We start from the raw sequence: 23,759 nt of genomic DNA on the forward strand, positions 1-23,759 counted from the left end.
GTTGTCCTGACTGTAACAACTGCCCCTCGCCTCTCCTGAATTTTCCTGACAGTATCTACTATTCTGAATTGTCCTCACTGTAACAACTGTCCCTCATCCCTCCTGACTGTAACTACTATGCCTCGCCCCAAATTAACCTGCCTGTAATTGCATTCACTCGCCCCTCTTGCAACATCCTGACTGTAACTATTGTCCCTCGCCCCTCCTGAATCATCCTGACTGTATTGTCCCTCGCCCCTCCTGAATTGTCCTGACTGTAACCACTGTCCCTCGCCCCTTCTGAATCATGCAGTCAGTAACTACAGACCTTCACACCGAATTCTCCTGCCCCTAACTACAGTTTATCGCCCCTCCTGTATGAACCCGACCATAGCTACTGTCAGCCACCCTGAATTGTCCTGACTGTAACTACTGTGCTTCATCCAACCTGAATCGTCCAGACTGTAACAAATGACCCTCGTCCCACCTGAATCATGCTGTCTGTAACTACAGACCTTCGCCCCGTATTCTTCTGCCTCTAACTACAGTCCCTCACCCCTCCTGAATTGTCCTGACTCTGACTACTGACCCTTGCCCCTCTTGTATGATCCTGACCGTAGCTACTGTCAGCCACCCTGAATTGTCCTGACTGTAACTGCTGTCCCTTGCTCCACGTGAATCACCCTCACTGTAACTACTGTCCCTCGCCCCTCCTGAATCATCCTGACAGTAACTACTATATTGAATTGTCCTCATTGTATTGGAGTATAAAAATATTATGGAGTATAAAAGTTGTATTATTTGCTGTGTAACCAAAACTATGTAGTCAGCTTGCTATGCATGTATCCAGAATGAAATCTTAGGAATGTAAAAGACAATGGTGTGTTAATGAGAGGTAGCTAAGAGATGTAGATGAGAACATGATTAAGTCAATGGGACGTACTTGTGGTAGGTGTGAAACTGGACCAGGAGATTGATATAAAAAATGCTGTGTCCGGGGATCGGTGGGCAATCAGCAACTAGCTCAATGACTGTCTCAGCTTTGATTTGCAAATTAAAGTTTAACCCTTCTTGAAGAATCTTCTGCGTCTCCTAGTCATTTGTGGGGCACGAGAAACCACGACAAAATTGGCGACTGTGGCAGGACCGGAAAGAGACCCGCGGAAAGGAAATGGCAGATCGAGGACGCTTCCCAGTCCTCTAGGGACCCCCACAAGGCTAACAGAATAAAGGGTGCACCCGAACAAAAAGTAAACGCTTTTTGCGACAATTTGGACTAAGAATTCTGTTGGCTTTGGGGAGGTCTTGGACTTTCAGAAGTGTGGAGCCACTGCCGAAGTGTCTCTCCGGTCCAAAGAATCTGGCAGAATTGGGGGTTAACAGAGGAGGCTCAGAGGATTGATCAAGAACACTGCAGTGAAGGTAAGTACAAATAAGTTAATAAGTTAAGAAAAAGTCCACATGGTGTTGGTAAATCCCTGTGGGTACCATTTTGTATGAAACGAAGGGCTGAACGGGCAGGGAAAGGAAAATAGAATAGAATTAGAGTAGAAAATCCTCGTGGATACCGCCTTAAGGGATAAGGGTCTGAACAGACGAGGTGCAAAGAGCAAGTTCTGTGGGTACCGCTCTGAATAGAGGTCTGCACGGGCAGAACAGAATAGGAAACAAGGACAGTCCAATATATAGTTTAAAGCACTGGTAGATAGACAATAGACTAGGCATAGAGTAAATAATATTATCCAGTAAACGAACTGTGAATCTCTGAAATACCTTAAAAAGAGAGAATAACGTGACAGGTAAAGGAACGGCAGTAGAGATTCTGAGCAAAAAATTCCCGTTAATTAAATATGAGATCACAAAAACTTCAGAAAAATGGTAAAAAAGAACCAATAACCTGGTCACAAAGTGGCCATGAGAAGGAACGTTTGATGTAAGTTTGTGCGAAGAAATGGAGGGACTAATTAAAAATTACAAACCAAAAGATAAATCTAAGAAAAGAGGGCAAAAAAGAGAACGAGAAATGGAAGTGCTAAAACTCTTCAGAATGGAGGGAGAAAGGCTGAGGAGGACAGGTAGAATATTAATTACAAGCGAGGAAGACACTCAGGTGCTGGAAAAACAGCCTGTTAGAGAGAGAGGAGGGTACAGTGAGAAGCTAGCTTCGGCTCCGTACCTGGATGCGACAGAAACAGAAAAGCCCCCTCCCTATAATGAGGAAGGAACCCCTAAGCAGTGCCCCCTGCTGACGGGGACAGTAAACATGCAGGGAGAAGTACAAGTTTGGGATAATGAGGAATAAAAAAACAATACGAGAAGGAAAAAGCGGCGATATGGAAGGAGATACAGGCAGAAAGGATAAAGGTGGAACAGGCACAGAGAGAAATGGGAGAAGAGATTGAACGGATGAAATACTTGAGAGGAAAAGGAATACGAGGAGTATCGGTTATACCATAGAAATAGACTAGAAAAGAAGGTGACTCATTGGAGGAGCAAGAGTTAAGTGGAGAGAGAGAGAGGATGTGAGAATTTGTGGGGAAGAGGTAGGAGGCAGAAGCCCAGAAGAGCAGAAGGAGGCGGTAGAGGAGCGACTTGCGGAAGTAGAGAGAGAGCCAGATATGTTACTGAGAGGGGGTTGCCAGAAGAGATGCGAAAAATACTCCAGGGGCTAACCAAGTATTGAATCAAGACAGAAAGAAAGGACTCCACAAGGAGACCGAGGGAAGAAGAGAACCCCGGAGACATTTATGTGGGAGGCAGTAAAGACATACCCTGAGACAGGTGGGGAGTCAGGTGAGGAGGAGAGCCAGGGCAGGTGGGAAGAAGGAGGAAGAATGATGCCGTTGTTAGTAAAAGGATCAGGACAAGTGCAGTATATCCCTTGGGGATCCCAGGACCTAGAAGGGCTGAAAAACACTCTGCCCAATCTACATGAAGGAGCAGGGAAATGGATTACAGCCTTTGAAGAAGAAACAGCGGGACGATTATTGGCTATGGGAGATTTGAAGACACTGTTGATAAGGTTGATGGGAAACTCCAAATTTAACGAACTAATGGAAATGGCTGGCATAGTAAACTCAAACGACCCAAGAACTGATGGAGATGGGTTTGACAGAGTGAGGCAGAGGGTATGGCAGGCCCTCAGAAAGCTTTATCCACCCAAAGTAGACCCCAAAGCCTTAAAAGGGGATCCACTGGGAGACACTGAAAACCCAGCAGCCGATGTAGAAAACCAATTGAAAAGGTGGAGACTGGAGACTGAGCAAGAGGTGGAGAATAGCTTATTTATGACCTCACTGTTCCGACATGGCATTTTGGATGCAATGCCTCCACAAGTAAAATCCAAACTGGAGGAAGTGGTTGGGTTAACGTCAAAGACCCCACAAGAATTTAGAGACCACGTAGTCCATGTGGTCGAGAAATACCGGAAAGACAAACAAAGGTTGGCTGAGCAGCAGGAAGAGGTGCAAAGAGAGTTAATACAAATGCAGCTCGAAGAGCTCAAAAAGAAGGAAAAAGAGAAAAACAAAAAGATGCTGCCAGCAACCACCGGTCCGAGTACAGCCATCGAACTGGACAAAGCACTGCTATATGGAGGGACCAATCATACTGTAAGACAAGGGCTGGAAAACCTCATGCCAATAATCGTCTTTGGGGGAGTATTCCCACAAATACCCTATCAGGAACAGACTATATTCAAACAGCCCAGACAGGACTAGAAATCCCAAGGAGGGGGACAGAGGATCTATGTGCAGAGGGGACCAGTGAGGAGACAGGGGGAAAGAGAGGTAGAGAGATTGTGCTGGGAGTGTAATCAGCCAGGTCACATGAGAAGAGATTGTCCATTTACACTACAGCCTGTCACACACCAGCAGGAACCGATGGGAAGGGAACTAAATTTTAGTCAAGGACCAGCCCCCACAGGCCCAAGCGGACCTGTGAACCCCTATGCGAGGTATTACCCGAGAACTCGAGTGAGAAGGGACATTACCCAATGATAACAAGGGAGGCGGATGGGGAACCCATTGTTTGGGTTGTGTTGGAGGGGCAACTGACACCAATGATGATAGATACTGGAGCCACGTACACTTGTGTACAGCCACAGTATGCCCTTCACCTTCCCATGTCAGGAAAGTTTATTAAGACGGTAGGGTTCTCGGGGAAAACACAGTTGACACAGTGCATGGCTCCAGTGCGGTTGAGAATGGGAAATAAAGGAATTGTTTTGCCGGTGCTAGTATTTAAAGGAACTCCGATTAATTTGTTAGGCAGAGATGCCTTATTGAAACTGGAATTAAAATTAGAATGCACCAGAAATGGGCTGAGTGTGGAAAGAGCAGGGGCTCAATTGATAGTGCGAGAAGACAAGAAGGCTAATGTCTTTTGGATAGGAGACATCACAGATCAGATTCAGGAAACCTGGGAGGAATGGAAAAAGGGTGTGCAGGCTATATTACCCAGGGCTGTAATGCCCAAATCTGAGTTACATTGTACAGTGATTTTTGACAAGACTCAGAACAGGGAGTTAGAGGAGAGATGGCATCTGGAGGTATGCACCCAACAGCACCTGGAAGGGGAGGCTGTGATAATTGGAAAGCAAGGGGCAGCTTTACAAGTTAAGTGGAACATCTTTTTAGAAAAATGGTACAGGATACCGGAGGCTGCGCCCCACGTAACATTGTTGGTAAACAAGGGATATCAGTCTAAAGACTTCGGACCCTTACTTAAGAGTAAGAAACCCTAACAGTGTGAAGGAAAATCACGCCAGAGGTGTGGATATCAGAAGATAACAATTGCATTAAAATAATGGTAAGTGTAGATATGGTAGGAACAGTCAGAGAGGTCGAAATAACTCCCCAACCACACCTGCCCTTGCTGGGAAAGGAAAGAGGCCAGCAGAAAGATAAAAGGTTAGATGAGTTGCTGCCTATTCTGTGGTCACAGCATGACACGGACGTAGGGAAAATAAAAACAGCTAGTCCGGTGGGAATAAGGCTGAAAAAAGGAGCAATTCCACCCAGGAGACCACAATACCCTCTAAGACCGGAAGCAGAAGAGGGAATAGCATCGACAGTGCAGGGGTTGCTTGAAATAGGAGTGCTTAAAAGAACAAACAGTCCATGCAATACCTCATTGCTGCCGGTCTTAAAAGCAGATAAATCTAAGTGGAGATTGGAGCATGATTTGCGAGTGGTAAATGATGTGGTAGAGGACTGGCCAGCAGTAGTCCCCAACCCACACACGCTTTTGACTAATGTTCCACCGGAAGTAAGTTACTTTTCAGTGTTTGCGTTCGGCTTTCTTCAGCATTCCTCTGGCCGATCAGTGTCAGTATCTGTTTGCATTTACTTACAGAGGTGCTCAGTATACCTATACCAGAATGCCGCAAGGATTTAAACATTCACCACACGTTTTTAATCAGGTATTGAAGGCAGACCTGGAGGGTATACCATCGGAAAGTACATTGTTACAGTATGTGGATGACCTGTTGACTTGCTCCCACAGCGAGGAGCAGTGTGAGCAGGACACTATAACTCTGTTAGAGAAGCTAGCGCACGGAGGACATAAAGTATCCAAAAAGAAACTGCAATTTTGCACGCAGCAAGTGGAGTACTTAGGCAGGGTAATATCCAAAGGAGTGAAGGCGATAGCACCAGATCAGATTGAGGCAATAACTAAGGCCCCCAAACCCCAGACTGTAGTGCAGATGATGATGTTTTTGGGAATGGCAGGGTACAGCTCAGACTGGATAGGAGAATATGCTGAGATTGTGGCACCTTTGAGAAAGATAATGAAAGTAGCAGGACATACAAATTTGAAGAACGGGTTACAGTGGGATGGAGAGGCGGAGATAGCTTTCAATACCATTAAGCAGGAATTGCAGTCAGCACCAGCATTAGCAGCATTAGCTACGAGAAGGTTTTTCATTTGTATGTATCCAACCAACAAGAGGGTTATGTCACAGCGGTTCTAACACAAGAGACAGGCACAGGAAAAGCAAAGCAGCCGATAGCATTCTACAGTACGAGTCTAGATGAGGTGGCTCAGGGGTATCCACCCTGTTATCAGGGATTGGCTGCGCTGTACTATGCATATGAAAAGGCATCATCTGTAACCCTGGGCTATCCTGTGACTCTGTACACACAGCACAAAGTAGCAGAATTGCTGGAAAGAGGGAAATTTGTGTTGACCACAGCCAGGATAGCAGCGTATCAGATGCTATTGACATTTCCAGATATAACTATACAGAGATGCACTACCAGTAATATAGCCGATTTTGTCCCTTTGGGCTATGAAGGAGAACCTCATGATTGTGTAGGGAAGACGATGGCATTTGCCAAATTGAGAGCAGATTTACGGTCAGAACCACTAGAGGATGCAAATAAAAAGATTCTGTTCGGAGATGGCTCTTGTTATAGGGACTATGATAGAAATCATGCAGGGTTCTCAGTAGTACAGCAGGATCAGTCCAGCTATAAGATTATTAGGATGGAGTCCTGTCCCCAACCGTGTTCCGCCCAACTAGCGGAAATCAAAGCCCTGACAGCTGTGTGTGAAATGATGGAAGGTGAGACAGTAGACATCTATACTGATTCGGCATATGCTCATGGAGTGTGCCAATTGTTCGGGGCAGTGTGGAAGCAGAGAGGTTTTAAAACAAGTAATGGAGATCCCATACAACATTGTCAGCAAATTCTAGACTTAATAAAAGCCATAATGAAACCTAAAGCATTGGCTATAGTAAAATGCCAGGCACATAAAAAGGGAAATGATGTAATAACAAAGGGAAATCAAGCTGCGGACGAGGCAGCCAGAAAAGCGTCTGGGTGTACATCAGCTGTCATTGCCCCCCAGGTAAGCCTAACTCCAGAACCTGAGGTAGAGGACCTAATTGAAATACAAGGTAAGGCAACTTTGGCAGAACAGACAATGTGGAGACGTAGGGGGGGGGCCAAGCAGAACCCAGAAGGCTTATGGAGCACGGAAGACGGTTTGTTGGTAGCGTCCACCCTCTTCTGACGATTCTGATTTCAGAAGCGCATGGGATGGACCATTGTGCAAGGGAGGAAGTGATAAAGAAAATAAAGATGGATGGTTTTTGGTCACCTTATTTACAGGCTTCAGTGGACTTTGTCTTGTCACAGTGTGAGGTATGCGCACAGAATAATGTTCGAAAGGGAATTACAACCCCAATAGGCCACATTCCTGTACCTGAAGGACCATTTAAACATCTAGTGATCGATTACGTAGACATGATAAAGAGAGTGAGAGGGAAAAGGTACATGCTGGCAGTAATTGATCGATTTAGCAGATGGGTGGAGGCGGTACCTTCAAGAGATCAAGGGGCAAAGACAGTGGTAAAATTTCTGACAAATGAAATGATCCCAAGGTTTGGAATACGTACAGAAGTTAGCTCAGACAATGGTTCAGCTTTTATCCAGAAAGTGGTCAAACTGGTACTACAGGCACTGAGGATAAAGCAAGGATGTGTATACCACCCTCAGTCGCAGGACATGGTAGAGAGAATTAATGGAACCCTGAAAGCCAAACTAAACAAAATTTGTGCAGACACTAAACTTAATTGGGTCGATGCTTTACCGTTAGCATTGATGAGTTACCGCATGCAAACTAATCGAATCACATGCCTGACACTGCATGAGATGCTCACTGGGAGGCCCATGCCAGTGCCCCAGTGGAGAGGGCCGTATAAGGGACCTCGTTTGGAACAATTGGAAATAGAATTGAAACAATACATACAGCAGCTAACTATGAGACATAGGTCTATTTATGCACTGGAAAAACAGAAAGAGCCGGAGACCGTACAAGGGGAAGGACCGATCAAACCAGGAGACCAGGTTTACGTGCGAGTTTTTCGGAGAAAGTGGAACGAGCCGAGAAGGATAGGACCCTTTACGGTGACCAAGGCATCACCCACCACAGTTCAGGTAGAAGGATGCTCCACCTGGTACCATCTGAATCATTGCACGAGGGCAGTCCCGCAAGGGCAATCAGGTGAAGTGTCCGAGGTAAGTGATGCGGAAGAGCAGTTAGCGGGAGACAGACAGGGGGAACAAGAAGCTGACACTGCACCACAGGAGTTTGATCAATTAGTAAGGGAAATTTTAGATTCTGAGGACGGGCCTGAAGACCCTCAGGATGTGGTGGTGGATAGTAGGGCTTCTTCAGATAATGGGGATGAGCTGGGAACGTCCAGTCGTGCCCCTGGGGACAGAGCACCCACAAACTCTAGTGCAGACTTGGGAACCATTAGTGTGGCAGATATGGAATGGGACTGGTAACCTACAGAAAAGAAGTAAAAGGAGCACAACACTTACCTCCTCGCCATGGTTAAAGACACGTACTAATCAGTGGTATCAATGGGCAACTTACACGGCAGGAATGATGAAGAGACAGAATTGTTGCCTGTGCTCAAGGGAAAGCCCCACTCAGCATGCAGTTCCCATGCCTTATGACTCCTCCACTTGCACTCGGTGGCGAAGGGAGCACAGGGAACAATGTGAGCAACGATGTTCAGTTCCAGTTAGGGATTGTCACAGGAGGATTTGTGTTAACACGGATCCTTGTTATCGAAACTGAACAATGCACCAATGTGCCCATATTGATGTATGTTATATCAGGCGTCCTCGCAATTTGACCAAAACAAGCTTGCCTATCACTGTAATTATAGCAGACCCTCGGCTATAAATAAAAGAAGCCAGACACCTACACTGCAACAGCTTATAATGCAGGACCATCTGAATTATGAGTGTTTCATGCGGGTGGGCACTCACCCGGTTGGCCACTTCCGGGGCAACTGCACTCAGACGTGGGATATAACCCCAGGTAAGAGACACTTGACGGGTTCCCCTCCTCCTGAGGGTGCAATGGACTCTCAGACTATCCAATTAGCAGACACTTGGTGGCTGTGTGGACAGGAAGGAGGAATGAGATCTATGCTCCCCCTCAGGTGGGAAGGAACATGTACGCGCGTCATGCTGCTTCAGGAAGTTATAATGTCCCCTGAAGTACAGTCCAACGCTAACTTCCCTGAGCAGCGGACTCTGCTACGGCAGAAGAGAAAATATGACCCGGACCCGACAATCCAGCTTGACAGTATAGGACAGCCGAGAGGTATACCTAATGAATTCAAGGCACGAAATGAGATTGCTGCAGGCTGGGAAGCTATCATACCTGTGATAGGGGTAAGCAAAAATGTTGAATGGATAAACTATATAAGCTACAATCAACAGAGATTCATCAACTACATCGATGATGCACTGGAGGCCTTAGGGCAACAGTTAGATGCAACTAGCAGGATGGCGTGGCAAAACAGACAGGTACTGGATTCGCTTTTGGCAGAAAAAAGGGAGTGTGTGTAATGTTTGGAGAACAATGCTGCACTTTCATACCGAACAATACTAGCCCAGAAGGGTCTTTCACCAGAACAATGAATAAATTAAAGAATCTGCGAATGGAAGTCAAACAGAATGCAGGGTTCGGACATCAGTTTTTTGATTGGTTAGAAAGTAGACTCGGAGGATGGGGAGCATGCTGCAACCAAACAATTTCCGATGCTCGTGGCAATTACTGAAGCAAGCTTAGTGGAGAAAGAAACACCGAAAATGTATCGTTACAGCCTACAACACCTGCAGGATGAACAAGAGCAAAACAACAGTTCGGGAGTAGATTGTAAGGGCTTCTGAGTCTTTTTCCCTGTCTCAGGTACAAAGGGACAGGTTATTGGATCAGCAGCCCAGGGTAACAGGGAGAGAATGCCTTGAGATCTTGGCGCAGAAAATTATTGTTTAACCTGAGATTTGGAAATAAGTGCTTCAGTTTATTGGGGCTTTTGTGCGTGGACTCTTAGTCTTCTTTCTCTGTGTGAGATATTGGAGTATAAAAATATTATGGAGTATAAAAGTTGTATTATTTGCTGTGTAACCAAAACTATGTAGTCAGCTTGCTATGCATGTATCCAGAATGAAATCTTAGGAATGTAGAAGACAATGGTGTGTTAAAGGTAGCTAAAGAGATGTAGTCAGCTTTGAAACTTGCTATTTGCTATGCATGTACCCAATTTAACAGGAGAATGAAGTATTAAGAATGTGAACTTGCTATCTGCTAGAGAATGAAATCTTAGGAATGTAAAAGACAATGGTGTATTAATAAGGGGTAGCTAAGAGATGTAGATGAGAACATGATTAAGTCAATGGGACGTACTTGTGGTAGGTGTGAAACTGGACCAGGAGATTGATATAAAAAATGCTGTGTCCGGGGATCGGTGGGCAATCAGCGATTAGCTCAATGACTGTCTCAGCTTTGATTTGCAAATTAAAGTTTAACCCTTCTTGAAGAATCCTCTGCGTCTCCTAGTCATTTGTGAGGCACAAGAAACCACGACAACTGTAACTACTGTTCCAAATATCTGAATCATCCGGACTGTAACTACTGTCCCTCGCACTGAATTGTCCTGACTGTAACCACTGTCCCTCGACCCTCTTGAATCATACTACAGTCCCTTGGCCCTCCTGACAGTAACTACTGTCCCTCACCCTTCCTGAACTGTCTTGACTTTAACGACTGTCCATCGCCCCTCCTGAATCATCCAGACTGTAGCTACTGTCTCTCGCCCCTCCTGAGTTTTCCTGACAGGAACTACTATCCTGAATCGTCCTCACTGTAACTGCTGTTCTCACCCCTCCTGAATCATCCTGCCTGTGACTACTGTCCCTCACCACTCCTGAAAAATCCTGACAGTAAAAATCCTGTCCATCGCGCTTCCTGATTTATCCTGAAGGTAACTACAGCTCCTCAACACTAATGAATCGTCCTGGCTGTCCCTACAGTCCCTCAGCCCTCCTGGATTATCCTAACTGTAATTACTGTCCCTCGACCCTCCTCAATCATCCGGACTGTAGCTACTGTCCCTCACCCCTCATGAATCATCCTGATTGTAACTACAGTCACTCACCCCTCCAAAATCAACACTACTGTAACTACTGTCCCTCGCTCTTCCTGAATTGTCCTGATTGTAAATACTGTCCCTAATCCCTCCTGAATCGTACTGACAGTAACTACTGTCCCTCACCCCTACTGAAAAATCCTGACAGTAAAAATCCTGTCCATCGCGCTTCCTGATTTATCCTGAATGTAACTACAGCTTCTCAACACTAATGAATCGTCCTGGATGTCCCTATAGTCCCTCAGCCCTCCTGGATTATCCTAACTGTAATTACTGTCCCTCGATCCTCCTGAATCATCCGGACTGTAGCTACCGTCCCTCACCCCTCATGAATCATCCTGATTGTAACTACAGTCACTCACCCCTCCAAAATCAACACTACTGTAACTACCGTCCCTCAGCCCTACTGAATTTTCCTGACTCTATCTACTGTTCTCACACTTACTGAATCGTTCTGACTGTGACTTCTGTCCCTCGCACTTCCTGAATTGTCCTGATTGTAACTACTGTCCCCAGCTCCTGAATCGTCCAGACTCTGAGTACTGACCCTCGTCCCTCCTGAATTTTCCTGACAGTAACTATAATCCTGAATCGTCCTCACTGTAACAACAGTCCCTTGCCCCTCCTGAATCGCCCGAGTATAGCTACTCTCCATCACCACTCCTGATTCTTCCTGACTGTAGCTACTGTCTCTCACGCCTCCTGAGTTTTCTGGACAGTAACTAATATCCTGAATCATCCTGACTGTAACTACAGTCCTTCAACCCTCCAAAATCACCCTGACTGTAACTACTGTCCCTCGCCCTGAATTGCCCTGAGTATAACTACTGTCGCTCACCCCTACTGAATCACCCTGCCTATAATTACGGTCCCTCTTACTGAATCGTCTGCGTTTAACTACAGTCCGTCACCCCACCTGAATCGTCCTGACTGTAACTACTGTCCCTCGGCCTTCTTGAATCAACCTGACAATATCTGCTCTCCCTCACCCCCAATGAATTGCCCTCACTGTAACTATGTCCCTCACACTTTCAAAATCATCACAGACTGTAACTGCTGTCCCTCACCCCTCCTGACTTTTCCTGACAGTAACTAATATCCTGAATCATCCTCCCTGTAATCATTCTGACTACGTGCAGTTCTCACCCTTCCTGAATCAACCTAACAGTATCTGCTGTCCCTCACACCTTCAAAATCATCGCAGACTGTAACTACTGTCCCTCACCCCTCCTGACTTTTCCTGACAGTAACTAATATCCTGAATCATCCTCCCTGTAATCATTCTGACTGTACCTGCAGTTCTCAACCTTCCTGAATCATCCTAACTCTAACTACTGTCCCTCACCTCTCCTGGAGTGTCCCGACTGTAACTACTGTCCCTCGCTCGTCCTGAAATGTCCAAACTGTAACTACAGTCCATCACCCCTCCTGAAATGTCCTGACTGTAACTACTGTCCACCCCGCCAGAATCATCTTGACTGTAACTACAGTCCTTCACCCCTCATCGTTTACCCTGACTGTAACTCCTGTCCCTTGCCCCTCCTGAAATTTCATGACTATAAATACGATCCTGAATTGTCCTCACCGTAACTGTCCCTGACACCTCCTGAATCATCCCGACTGTCCCTGTTGTTCTCACCCCTCCTGAAACGTCCTGACTGTAACTACTGTCCCTCACTCCTCCTGAATTGTCCTGAGAGTAACTGCTGTCCCTCACCCTGAATTGCCCTGAGTATAACTACAGTCGCTCACCCCACCTGAATCACCCTGCCTGTAATTACTGTCCCTCTCACTGAATCGTCTGCGTGTAACTGCTGTCAATCGCCCCTCCTGGATCATCCAAACTGTAATTACTGTCCATTGCCCCTCCTGAATTTTCCTGACAGTAACTACTATCCTGAATTGTCCTCACTGCAACAACAGTGTCTTGCCCCTCTTGAATCGTCCTGAGTATAGCTACTCTCCGTCACCACTCCTGAATAGTCCAGACTAAAACTACTGTCCCTCACCCATCCCGTATCGTCTGGCTACAGCTTCATTCCTCCGTGCGGACTGCACTCTCAGTACTGATGCTCTATTTGACCCAGTGTGCCTTTTTTTGGCTCCTGCCCATTAGGTCCTCAGCTATTGATGAACAGTTTGGAAATGTGCAAATGATACGGAACTGTTGAATGAAACACAGCCAGACACGGAACCATCTCCTTTACACTCTTCACTCCATGTCCTTCTCTTAATCAATAAAATTTCACAAGTTTCAAGACCAACCTGCTTGAAACTTTCTCTCCTCCCACTCCAAGTCCTGTCTCAGTCAGCCCCAAGGCTGATATGAAGTGTATAGTGTAGAAAGTGTTTTACACTCTTGGTCCACTGAAAGGACATTTGATCTGCACAAACCTGAGCCTTTCCTCGTCCCCCCTCTGCTGTATGAGCATCGAGACTTCATGGAGACCGGCGATCCACGATCCTGGGTCTCCGTGTCAAACCGCCCTCTGGGATGACTTTGTTCTTTTTCCTCTGAGGCTGAATTGTAATCCAATGGGATGCAGCCCTCAATACCACCTTGCTTTGCTGTGGTGTCTCCAACGTTCTGATCATTTTCCTTTGAGGAGCCGAACGGTAAAATATGCTTAAATCTCCGATTCAAAGCATATTCCCTAGCTGGAGAAAAAAAACAGAAATCACGAATTGCAAGGTAGAACAGAACGATTTAGAACGGATTCAGAATGGGTGGCTATAACGTGGACCGATGTTGTGCGTAAGTAAATTTTGAAGTGCGATTATTGGGAGATAGCAAACTTCGATGCTTTAATAAGCAGATGATTGCATTACACCCAGTCACAGAAAACAAAGGACCCTCTGGAAAATTCTGGCAATTCCAGACAATGTTTCTCACCCTCTGCATGCGCCTTGGATGAACCAAGGAGCATTTTTTGTAATAGACTGAGTCAATTGCGCTGCTCCAAAGAGTGCTAATATGAGGTCATTCTTACCCTCGGCCATTAGGCTCCATAATGAGTCAACCTCTCACTGGGGAAGTGATGACCCTCTCCTGTTAGACTGCCTGAAGGGACTTAATTTTTATTCTTTCTAACTGCTCTTTGAATATGTTTATACCTGTGCACTTGTAATGCTACTGTGACACTGCAATTTCCTTTGGGATCGATAAGGTATCTATCTATATAACAGGGCAGACACAGTTACACCCAATGCAATTTACACAGCAGCTGGACAAGGTCATTTCTGACACTACTGCAGAGGATTGAGATATATAGCTCCAACTAGAAAAAATATGCCCACATCACACATTCTCCAAATATTAGTACCCATCTTCGCCCTACTGGGATCCACACCATGCCACATCATGCCAGGCACCAATCTCCCAGCTCTCACATCATACCATTCCAGTGAACCACACACTCTGGCTAAAACGTCTTCTAATACCCCGGATTAAAATACAAGAGCAAAGATGTGATGCTGAGGCTTTATAAGGCACTGGTGATGAACTCTGAACAGTTTTGGGCTCCTCATCTTAGAAGAAATGTGCTGGCATTGGAGATGGTCTAGAGGTGGTTCAAGGATGATTTTGGGAAGGAAAGGGTTATCATGCAAGGAATGTTTGATGGCTCTGGGTCTGTACTCGCTGAAATTTAGAAGGATGAGGAGGGGATCACATTGAAACGTTTTGAATGTTGAAAGGCCGAGAATGAGTGGCTGTGGAAAGGATTTTTCCTTTGTTGGGGGAGTCTAGGACAAGAGGGCATAGGCAGCTTTGGAGGCCAGGTCACTGGATGTGTTTTAAGCACTCAGATCCTCAGAGCAGACATTCGCACATTTTTCACATTTGCAATAAACTGATTGAAGTATTTCTCACATTCAACCCCTCAGACTGAATGGCCTTCTCCTTTCCCTCGTACATCCCTTGAGTAGACTGCTTTTCCTGGAGACAGACAACCCCATCTGACCCGCTCAGTGTCACAGTTCACTGTGTGTCCTCCTGCTGCTCGCTCGCTCCATTCATCCAGTTCTCTTTCTCCTCAATCGGTCTTTGTGTAAATGAAAAGTAACGTCAGTGGTGTCTGACACAGCTCCTTCACCCCTCCATGTGGGATTGCACTACCCCTGTGAATGTCACCTCTCTGAAAACAGCTCCAGCCCTCTTCTCTCTTGCTTTGTGTAACCCGGCTGTTTGCAATATATCCAGACCCTGCAGGACAGTTACACTTTGCAGAACCTGCACAAACCTCTGTGTTCCCTTGATGTTAAGGTCCCTGAGCCTCCGCTCCAGCTGGTGCATTCAGACTCGGGCCCGATTACTCAGTGCCTCACATGGGCAGCTTCCTTGGCCCTCAACTGTCCTTCCCCCCGCTCCCTGAGGGATGATTGTCCCCTTTCCCCTGAGCTGTGTCATACTCCATTGGGACTTTGCTCTCATTCTGACCTTGGGTTGGTATACTGTTCTCAACATTCTCCCGCAATGAGCCGAATAGCAGGTTTCGCTTGAATTTCCGTTTCCAATTCCTTTTTTCATCTGCAAAAAAAAAAAAATCACAAACTGTGGTTATGCCAGACTGATTCAGGACAGAGCAAAACACAGATTCAGAGTGGGCGTCTAGGATGGGAGCTGAGCTTCTGGTTAGCCAAGTTTGGAGAAGTATAATGACCTTGCGACAAAAGAGTAAACCATCTACTTACTGTCACTAGCCCATCCCCATCAAAATTAAAAACGAATTATTGAGAATAGGCCTTTCTAGCCCTTCGATCCACACTCCCAGCTACCCCCTATTTATCTCTCACCTAATCACAGGACAATTTGCAATGATCGGTTAACCTACTAACTTGGCCATCTTTGAACTTTGATAGCATTGTCTCTCCTAGAAAATTGGTCACAAAGACAGACAGAATGTTACCCTCTTTGATATATGGAAAAATACAATGAAGGGCACGACCAGAGGGGCCAAGCCAGTTCTCAAGGTGATCCAAAACAACCTTTGTTACAACCTTAAGGTTCTGAATCGGAAGTACTCGGAAAAGTTGACTTGATTGTCATCTATCATTCTCAGGGGTTGGCTGTATGTTTAGCTGTTACTTTCTCTGATGGAAGTAATTTGGTTGATAAAAATATTGAGAATTCCTCAGTTTCTGGAAAATGCTTGACCTGCTTTCCTTGGGAGTTTTTTTAGTGGGAAAAAAATCAGAGCACCCATAGGAAACCAACGAGATCACGTACAAACTCCTGACAGGCAATTGCGAAAAATGAACGCAGGTTGTCTGTACCGTAACACATTGTGATAACCACTATGCTACCACGGCACGTACTGTGTTCGATTTATTAACACGTCACTTGAAACTGGCATTTTTCCAGATGCCTTCAAAGCCGTGGCTGTCAAACCCTTGCCTTGCCCGTCAAACCAGACCTTAATATTAAGGTACTAGCTAACTACAGGCCAAAGGCAAACCTTCCCTTCCTGGGCAAGATTTTGAGAAAATAATTTTCAACCAACTCAACAACTTTCTGAATGAGAAAACAATATTCCATAAAAACCGGTCAGGATTTTGAGCCAACATGAAGCAGCACAAAACCAACACAGAGACGGGCCTTCCCAAAATTGTCAGCTGTCCAAGGATAAATATTGACACCAACAGAGTCTTTGACACAATGGACCACAACTATCCTCTCAATTGCCTTGAGAACTGGCTTGGTCTCTCTGGTAGGGCCCTTAATTGGTTTTGTTCATGGACCTTAGAGGGAAATATTCTCTCTCTCTTGGCGACCAATTTTATATAAGATTCAGCTTGAGCTTTGAGTTTTTGGCTCAAAAGGCTTTGGCGAGCAGAGGCTGAGGACAAGCTTGCTCCAAGTGAGGTCGGCCAGGTAAGTTCCTTTAACTAATTTATTTAACTTAGGAGTAGGCAATGGAGGCAACAGTTAGGGCAGTCGAGTGCTCCGTTTGCAGTATGTGGGAACTCGGGGATAGCACAATTGTCCTTGATGACTACACCTGTAAAAGGTGCATCCGGCTGCAGCTCCTGACAAACAGAGTAAGGAAACTGGAGCTGGATCTGGATGAACCGGATCATTCATGAGGCAGAGGCAGAAATAGGCAGGAGTCTCAGGGAGATAGTCACCCCTAGGAGGCAGGTAGCTGGGTGACTGTCAGGAGAGGGAAGGGGAATAGACAGGAAGAGCAGAGCACACCAGTGGCCGTTCCCATCAATAATAAGTATACCGTTTTGGATACTGATACAAGTTGTAGTGGTCGTGTCCCTGGCACTGAGACTGGACCCTCAGCTCAGAAAGGAAGGAGGGAAAAGAGGAGCAACACACACAACACGCTGGAGGAACTCAGCAGGTCGGGCAGCATCCATGGAAATGAGCAGTCAATGTTTCGGGCCGAGATCCCTTTGTCAGGACTGAAGGGGGAGGGGGCAGGAGCCCTATAAAGAAAGTGGGGGAAGGGTGGGAAGGAGAAGGCTGGTAGGTGCCGGCTGAAAAACCAGTAAGGGGAAAGATCAAGGGGTGGGAGAGGGGAAGTGATAAGGAGATAGGCAGGAAAGGTGATAGGCAGCTGGAGGAGGAGGCAGAGTGAAACTGGGATTGGGGAAGGGAGGGGGAAGGAATTACCGGAAGTTGGAGAATTCAGTGTTCATGCCAAGGTTGCTGGAGACTACCCAGATGGTATATGCGGTGTTGCTCCTCCAAATTGAGTTTGGCCTCACCATGGCGGTAGAGGACAAGTTATGGTAGGGGTCAGGAACTATGGTGTACAAAGCTGTAATAAATCTGGTCAAGAAGAAAAGAAAAGCTTACAAAAGGTTCAGAAAGCTAGGTAATGTTAGAGATCTAGAAGATTATAAGGCTAACAGGAAGGAGCTTAAGAAGGAAATTAGGAGAGCCAGAAGGGGCTATAAGAAGGCCTTGGTGGGCACTTGGCGGGCAGGATTAAGAGAGACCCCAAAGCATTCTACAAATATGTGAAGAGCAGAAGGACAAGAAGTGAAAGTACAGGACCTATCAAGTGTGACAGTGAGAAAGTGTGTATGGAACCGGAGGAAACAGCAGAGGTACTGAAAGAATACTTCACTTCAGTACGCACTATGGAAAAGGCTCTTTGTGATAATAGTGATGACTTGCAGCAGACTGAAAAGCTTAAGCAAGTAGCTATTAAGAAAGAGGATGTGCTGGAGCTTTTGGAAAGCATCAAGTTGGATAAGTCGCCAAACCCGGATGAGATGTACCCCAGGCTACTGTGGGAGGTGAGAGAGGAGATTGCTGAGACTCTGGCGATGAACTTTGTATCAATATTGGGGACGTGAGAGGATCCAGAGGATTGAAGGATTACGAATGTTGTTCCTTTATTTAAGAAAGGGAGCAGAGGTAGACCAGGAAATTATAGACCAGTGAGTCTTACTTCAGTGGTTAATAAGTTGATGGAGAAGATCCTGAGAGGCAGGATTTATGAACATTTGGAGAGGTATAATATGATTAGAAATAGTCAGCATGGCTTTGTCAAAGGCAGATCCTGCCTTATGAGCCTGATTGAATTTTTTGAAGATGTGACTAAACATATTGATGAAGGAAGAACAGTAGATGTAGTGTATATGGATTTCAGCGAGGCATTTGATAAGGTACCCCATGCAAGGCTTATTGAGAAAGTAAGGTGGCATGGGATCTAAGGGGACATTGCTTTGTGGATCGAGAACTGGCTTGCCCACAGAAGGCAAAGGATGTTTGTAGACGGGTCATATTCTGCATGGAGGTCGGTCACCAGTGGTGTGCCTCAGGGATCTGTTCTGGGACGCTTAATCTTCGTGATTTTTATAAATGACCTGAATGAGGAAGTGGAATGATGGGTTAGGAAGTTTGCTGATGACACAAAGGTTACAACGGGATATTGATAGGATTCAAAACTGGGCTGAGAAGTGGCAGATGGAGTTCAACCTAGATAAGTGTGAAGTGGTTCATTTTGGTAGGTTAAATATGATGGCAGAATATAGATTAATGGTAAGACTCTTGGCAGTGTGGAGGATTAGAGGGATCTTGGGATCGGAGTCCGTCAGACGCTCAAATCAGCTGTACAGGTTAACTCTGTGGTTAAGAAGGCGTATGGTGTATTCGCCTTTATCAATCGCGGAATTGAATTGAGGAGCCGAGAGGTAATGTTGCAGCTATATAGGACACTGGTCAGACCCCACTTGGAGTGCAGTGCTCAGTTCTGGTCACCTCACTACAGGAAGGATGTGGAAGCCATAGAAAGGATGCAGAGGAGATTTACAAGGAAGTTGCCTGGATTGGGGAGCACGTCTTATGAGGATAGGTTGAATGAACTCGGCCTTTTCTCTTCGGAGTATCGGAGGCTGAGAGGTGACCTGATAGAGGTGTATAAGATAATGAGAGGCATTGATCATGTGGATAGTCACAGGTTTTTTCCCAGGGCTGAAATGTTGCCACAAGAGGACGCAGGTTTAAGGTGCTGGGGAGTAGGTAAGAGGAGTTGTCAGGGTTAAGTTTTTTACTGAGAGAGTGGTGAGTGCATGGAATGGGCTGCCGGCAAAGGTGGAGGAGACGGATACCATAGCATCTTTTAAGAGACTTTTGGATAGTTACACGGTGCTTAAAAAAAATAGAGGGCGAGAGGTAAACCTAGTGATTTCTAGAGTAGGGACGTGTTCCGCACAACCTTGTGGGCCGAAGGGCCTGTATTGTGCTGTAGGTTTTCTATGTTTCTGTCCCTGTGACACAGTAAATCCCACCACTGTCACTCTCCTTTCACTGTCTCTGACCTGCTCACTATCTGGGTTTCACTGTCAGGAAGCCTCCTTCCTCTGCTAACATCATTGTGCATATCAAAATAGCCAATATGTGTGATTGATCAGAGCTCCTGCACCCCATTCATCTCTGGTGGATCATAGCTCATATACCTCGTTCGTCTGTGATTGTGCTGCCACTGCAAATATTCATTCTCTGGCTCAGCTGCTTCCCCATTTCCTCTTCCTTTATGAGTCTCGGGTGTTTGCAAGCGACAGGGAATATGGTTAAAATTTTCTGGAGAACTGCACAAACCTGTGTTTTTCCTTCCTGTCTCTGCATCTGCTTCTCTGTTGGAGTTCTCAGCCATTGTAGTGACAGGCGTTCCACAATTCTGTTGCTCTAGAGTAAACAATATCAACAGGAGTGTTAGACCAGCGAGATGAGAAAGGAAGTTTTGCCTTGTGAAGACACACACTGTCTGATCCAGTGGCTCTCCAGGCCAAAATCTGACCAATTTGCAACACTCCATGCCGCAGAGCTTTGCAGTTCCTCCCAGCATATCTACAGGATTTTCATCAGGGACTGGACTTCCCCTGGGACCAGAGACTGTCAGTTTCTCCGTCAGTCCACATTCCCACAAAACGAGATTGCATCTCTGGCTTGCTTGAGGCCTGATGTTAAACATGGGGCTCGAGTGACCAGAGGTGTCTGCACCTCCAACCGCACCTGGCAGAACTCAATTCCACTCCTCTGGCTGCAGCTGGTAGTTTTTCATGTCGAGACTGTGCCAACTCTAGCTCCTTTTTCACTCTCACTCATAGACCCATCACTGTGTACAAGGCAGGACAGCTCACTCTCTGCATCACAGCTTGAGACCAAGGACTAATTCTGTGCTGTTGGTTAAGCCGACTTGGGGAATGGAGACTGTGGAAAGAGCTACAGAAATGGAGTGGTAAACTTGGCGTTGATGGGAGTTGTATACAGACCTCCAAGCAGTAGTAAGGATGTGGTGTACAAATTGCAACGGGAGAGAGTAAATGAAGGCAAAAGGGCAATGTTACAATAGTCATGGGGATTTGAATAAGCAGGTAGTTTAGGAAAATTGGTTTGGTGCCGGATTTCTAGAGAGCATTCTAGAGAGCCTTCTACACGGCCTTTTGGTACATCTCAGGGGATCAGCTATTCTGGATTGGGGGTTGTGCAATGAACTGGAATCGATTAGAGAGCGCAAGGCAAAAGAACCTTCAGGGCAAATGATCATAATATGATGGAATTCACCCTGAGATTTGAGAGGGAGAAACTAAAGTCAGATGTATCAGTATTACAGTGGAGTAAAGGGAATTACAGAGGCATGAGAGAGGAGCTGGCTAAAACTGATTGGAAAAGAACACTGGCAGGGCTGATGGCAGAGCAGCAATGGCTGGAATTTCCGGAAGCAATTCATAAGACACAGAATATATATAGTCAGCCCTCCTTATCTGTGGTGGATTGGTTCTGGGACACCCCGTGGATACGAATAAACACGGATGCTCAAATCCCTTATTTAAACTGTCTCGGTGTGGTGGCTTTTATGACCCAGCAGAGCTCCAGACCTTATTTAACCTGTCTCAGTGCAGTGGACTTTAGGACCCGGCAGAGCTCGGAACCTGCTGCCTGCAGTGTTTCTGTTCCGGAAAACGATCACAATTGAAAATAAAGTGGAAATAATAAAGTGAATGGAAAGAGGTGAAACACCATCAGTCATTGGAAAAGTGTAGGGCTACAGTCGGTCAATGATCGGAAAAAAGGATAAAGTAAGGATAATGGAGCATGTGAAGGCCCTGCCCCGATGAAATTAGAGAGAGTACAGAGGAGATTTACTAGAATGTTACCTGGGTTTCAGCACCTAAGTTATAGAGAAAGGTTGAACAAGTTAGGTCTTTATTCTTTGGAGCGTAGAAGGTTGAGTGGGGGGACTTGATAGAGGTATTTAAAATTATGAGGGGATAAATAGAGTTGACGTTGATAGGCTTCTTCCATTGAGATTCAAACAAGAGGACATGAGTTGAAAGTTAAGGGGCAAAAAGTTCCGGGGTAACACGAGGGGGAACTTCTTTACTCAGAGAGTGGTAGCTCTGTGCAATGAGCTTCAAGTAGAAGTGGTAGAGGCAGATTCGATTTTGTCATTTAAAAAAAAATTGGATAGGTATATGGACAGGAAAGGAATGGAGGGTTATGGGCTGAGTACAGGTCGGTGGGACTAGGTGAGAGTAAGCATTTGGCACGGACTAGAAGAGCCAAGATGGCCTGTTTCCATGCTGTAATTGTTATATGGTTAAAACAAAGAAACCCAATAAAACCCATTAAAACAAGAGAAGACTATCAAACTCCCAGACAGACAGGCGATTCTGTGGATGCAAAAAGGAAACACGGAAGGTAGTTTGCCTCAAAGGAGCCAGGGTCCAAGATGTTTCTGGGCGCGTCAGCAATATCCTAAAAATGGGAGTGTGAGCAGCTAGAAGTTGTGGTAGATATTGATACAAATGACATAGGAAGAAACAGAGAACGGAGTCCTGAGAAAAGAATAGAGCGAGTTAAGAAAGAAGCTGAGAAGAGGCAAAATTCAAAAGGGTGAAGAACTCAGGACTGAAGGTGCTGTATTTAATTGTAGGTGGCATTCAGAATAAGGCGTAATTAGAGACTGGTCAGTATGACCTTGTGGGCATCACTGAGACGAGGCTGAAAGAAGCCCATAGCCCACGTCAAAGGATATACTTTCAACAAAAGGACAGGCAGGAAGGCAGAGCCGGTGGTGTGGCTCTGGTGGTAGGAGAATGCTGAATCTTTGTGGGTGGAGTTAAGAAACTGTACAGGTAAAAAAAAACTACTATGGGAATCATATATGACCTCCAAATACGTAGTAGCTAAGATGTGGGGTTGAGGTTGCAAAGGCAGCTGGAAAAGACCTGTTATAAGGGTAATGTTACAATTGTAACGGGGGACTTCAATATGCAAGGGGTTGGTGTCAGATTGCAAGAGATGGAATTTGTTCCATGCCTACGAGGTGGCTTTTTAGAACAGTTTGTGCTTGAGACTACTTGGGGAAAGGGCATCTTAGATTTGGTGTTCTATAATAATGCAGATCTTATTAGAGAGTTTAACGTAAATGAACCATTAGGAGGCAGTTATCATAATATGACTGAATACATACTGCAGTTTGAGAAGGAGCATAGCTCCTGTATCTGTAGTACATTGGAATAAAGTGAATTACAGAGGCAAGAGAGAGGAGCCTGCCAAGGTGGATTGGAGGAGGATACTGGCAAGGATGATGGCACAGCAAAGATGGCTGAAGTTTCTGGGAGTAGTTCACAGGAGCAGGATAGATGTGTCCCACAGAGGAAGACATTTTCAAATGGTAGATACCATGGCTGACAAAGGAAGTTAAGGACTACATAAAAACCAAGGAAAGGGTATATGGTAGCAAAAGTGAGTGGGAAATTGGATGATTAGGAAGCTTTTAAAATCCAACAAGAGACCATAAGACCACAAGACATAGGAGCAGAATTAGGCCATCTGGGTCCACTGTCTGCTCCGCCATTCAATCATGGCAAATCCTTCATTTTCTATCTCCTCCTCAACCCCAGTTCCTGGTCTTCTCCCTGTAACCTTTGATGCCATGTCCAGTCAAGAACCTATCAATCTCTGCCTCAAATACACCCAATGACCTGGCCTCCACAGCTGCATGTGGCAACAAATTCCACAAATTCACCACTCTCTGGCTAAAGAAATTTCTCTGCTTTTCTGTTTTGAAAGGGCACCTCTCTATCCTGAGGCTGTGCCCTCTTGTCCGAGACTCTCCCACCATGGGAAACATCCTGATACCCTGGTAGGCTGAACGACAAACAGCTCTAAAATTCTATCTCTTAGATATTCAACAGACACACACTCTTGAGATCCATTACCGTCCTGATTTTCCCAATCAACCTGCATGTTAAAATCTCCAGTGACTATCATAACATTCCCTATTTGACTTATTTGTGGTCCACCTCCCAGCCACAGTTGGATGCCCTGTATATAACTGCCATCAAT

General features: G+C 45.7%; 1 protein-coding gene across 1 annotated transcript in view; it reads right to left on the minus strand.

Annotated features, from left to right (window-relative positions):
- The window catches only part of LOC132384378 (NACHT, LRR and PYD domains-containing protein 3-like), a 53,028-nt gene extending 32,970 nt beyond the window's left edge, over positions 1–20,058 (minus strand). Inside the window, exons 1-3 of the mRNA XM_059955483.1 lie at positions 20,004–20,058; positions 15,381–15,470; positions 13,337–13,600 (exon numbers count right to left, since the gene is read on the minus strand). Of these exons, the coding sequence (XP_059811466.1) occupies positions 13,337–13,600; positions 15,381–15,470; positions 20,004–20,058 (409 nt within the window). The remainder of the gene's footprint in view (positions 1–13,336; positions 13,601–15,380; positions 15,471–20,003) is intronic.
- Between the last annotated feature and the right edge of the window lie 3,701 nt (positions 20,059–23,759).

This window comes from Hypanus sabinus, chromosome 32 (genome assembly GCF_030144855.1).
Source record: "Hypanus sabinus isolate sHypSab1 chromosome 32, sHypSab1.hap1, whole genome shotgun sequence".
NCBI classification, from domain to species: Eukaryota; Metazoa; Chordata; class Chondrichthyes; order Myliobatiformes; family Dasyatidae; genus Hypanus; species Hypanus sabinus.